This window comes from Carica papaya, chromosome 8 (genome assembly GCF_054855325.1).
Source record: "Carica papaya isolate Zhongbai chromosome 8, ASM5485532v1, whole genome shotgun sequence".
NCBI lineage: Eukaryota > Viridiplantae > Streptophyta > Magnoliopsida > Brassicales > Caricaceae > Carica > Carica papaya.
In genome coordinates, this window is record NC_142316.1 from 6,569,733 (window position 1) to 6,572,039 (window position 2,307).

A 2,307-nucleotide genomic window follows, 5' to 3' on the forward strand; every position below is an offset into this window, starting at 1 on the left:
TAATTAAGAAATTTAAGTACTAATTTAAAAATAATTAAAATTTAATGCTTTTTATTCTTTGATGTGGGGTTTGGTTCTTTTCAGAGATTGCTTGTAAAGGAATTATAGCACATCTCAACCCACTCAACATTGTAGCGCGTAGTACCACTTCCCTTCTTTAGTTTTATCTTCCGTCCAATCCCCTGCTTCTAACCCTATCAAATCCATTTGACTTTCCATTTTGATCACATTATTAACGGCCGAGATTTAAATTCTATTGTTGACTATATGCTTACTATTTATTTTCCTATTAGATTTATTAAAATATTTTCTTAAAATCTTGGGGTTGGTTTCCCTGAGGAGGAGCGTGAGTTGAGAATAGAAAGCCCAAATATTATATGATAAAAGAAAGAATATTTTCTCTTCTCTGCTCTGTATTTTCTCTTTTCCATTTTCTGTTCCCCCTTTCAGCTTCTTCTTCAGCATATTAAAAGGAACTAAACCCTTCACTACCTCTCTCCATGTCACATCACTGCATACCCCAACCCAGATGTTGACATTAGACGACGCCGTTCTGGCGGCAATGACCTCTGCTTGGAACACAACTGGTGGTAGTGTTACCCACGTCGCACACAGGCCACTCTGGATGCATTTGACCTTCTACTGGGGCCACACATGCCAGGTCCTCTTCTCCGGCTGGCCGGGTTCCAGCAAGCCCATGTACGCTCTGGCTCTCATCTTCGTCTTTGCACTGGCGGTCCTCGCCGAGGGCCTCTCTCGCTGCACCGATACAAAGCCGTCCGGAGCCAACAAGGTGGCATCTTGCATGTATGGGGCAGGGCTGCATGCCGTCTCGTCTGGCTTCCGTTACTTGGTGATGCTCTCTGTCATGTCTTTTAATGGCGGCGTTTTCCTGGCCGCTGTGTTCGGACATGCTTTTGGGTTTTCGCTCTTCAGGGGTCGGGCATGCGGCTCTCGTAACGCACCCTCGGATCTTCCAACCAGGAAATGATTTTCTTTAGAAAAAAATTGAAGTGTCGTTTTTTCAATAAACATCATTTATTGTATACTGGCCAAATATATGTTTGCATCTTCACAAGTTTAAATATGATTTCGATAATTATAAGCGTTTAATATGAAAATTCACGTATGATTCTTAGTATATATATATATATATATATATATTATACTGCCCATCTAAAAATAATATATTGGTCTATTTATTACCTTTTAACAAGCCATTTCAATCTGTAATTAAGTTTGCTCAAAACTCATTTCCATTTCAATTTTCAATAAACAAGTGCAAGACTTGATTTATTAAACCCATTTCCACAACCTCATGCACAAGCCAACCCATTTTTGCTCCATTTAATTTGTCTAAGATCGTTTACGTTGATTGTTGGCTCAAATTCATTGCAAAACATTTAAACTCAATTCTTAAAGCCTTGCCCTACCCCGTTACCATTAATCCCAAACTTGGCAAGCCTAACTAGGAGCCCAATCCAAATAACAGCTCTCCTCAACTCTTCCCAATCTTCAAAGTATTTTGTGATGTGACTTTAGATACGCACCTTCATGTTTTTAGGGTATAAGATTCTAAGGCCAGAGAAGATTTGAGGGAATAATATGGAGAATTAGATGTGCATTTTCCACCTAGAAAGTTTAACAAAAATCAATAATTAGAGTTTTCTGCCATAACTAAGGTCATTTTCCAAAATAAACTTGATTATCTTTATTCTAATAACAAATTTGTGGAGCTAGGTACTTTTGTAGTAAAGTGTTAAACACTAAAGACTATTCAATCAAGAAGTCAATTTCTTCTTTTTAGGTATTTGGATTTTGTTACATTTATCTTTAGGTTTAACGGCTCTATAATTTTAGTTAGTTCAAATTTTAAATATTATTTATCAAATACAACTAAGAGTATAAATAAAGTATAAAAAATTAAATTAAAAAAATCATAAAAAGTATGAAAATAGGGTATTGAAATAAATTGCACAGAGTGTAAGGACAAAATGTAGAAGGCATGATACCCAAAGCTACAAGCATGTGTAGAAAATATGTTGTACAAAAAAAATGCAGGTAGGAAATGTAGTGTAGGAAATAAAAAAAATGTAGAAAACAAAATGAGGGAAAATAAGAGGAAAGAAGGGGATCTAACATTAGTGTCAATCATATTTAAACATTCAAGGTATTAATCTGTCAATTTTGGCTATCACGTTATAAAGGAGAGAGAATCTAACAGTTGAAATAAGAAGAAAAAGTATATAAATAGAAGGCGAAAAAAACATAAGAATTGGACACTTATTCATGATCTTATTTAAAATA

The 2,307-nt window shown here is 35.5% G+C and overlaps 1 protein-coding gene across 1 annotated transcript; it reads left to right on the forward strand.

The window, feature by feature from the left end:
• Window positions 1-352: 352 nt before the first annotated feature.
• COPT4 (copper transporter 4) lies at window positions 353-1,125 on the forward strand. The gene has a single exon (XM_022041706.2). The coding sequence runs from the start codon at window positions 530-532 to the stop codon at window positions 989-991; it is 462 nt and encodes a 153-aa protein (XP_021897398.1). The 5' UTR covers window positions 353-529; the 3' UTR covers window positions 992-1,125.
• Window positions 1,126-2,307: the final 1,182 nt, after the last annotated feature.

Excerpts from the sequence above, each read along its gene's own strand:
- COPT4 (XM_022041706.2), top strand. The coding sequence starts at position 530 with ATGTTGACATTAGACGACGCCGTTCTGGCGGCAATGACCTCTGCTTGG.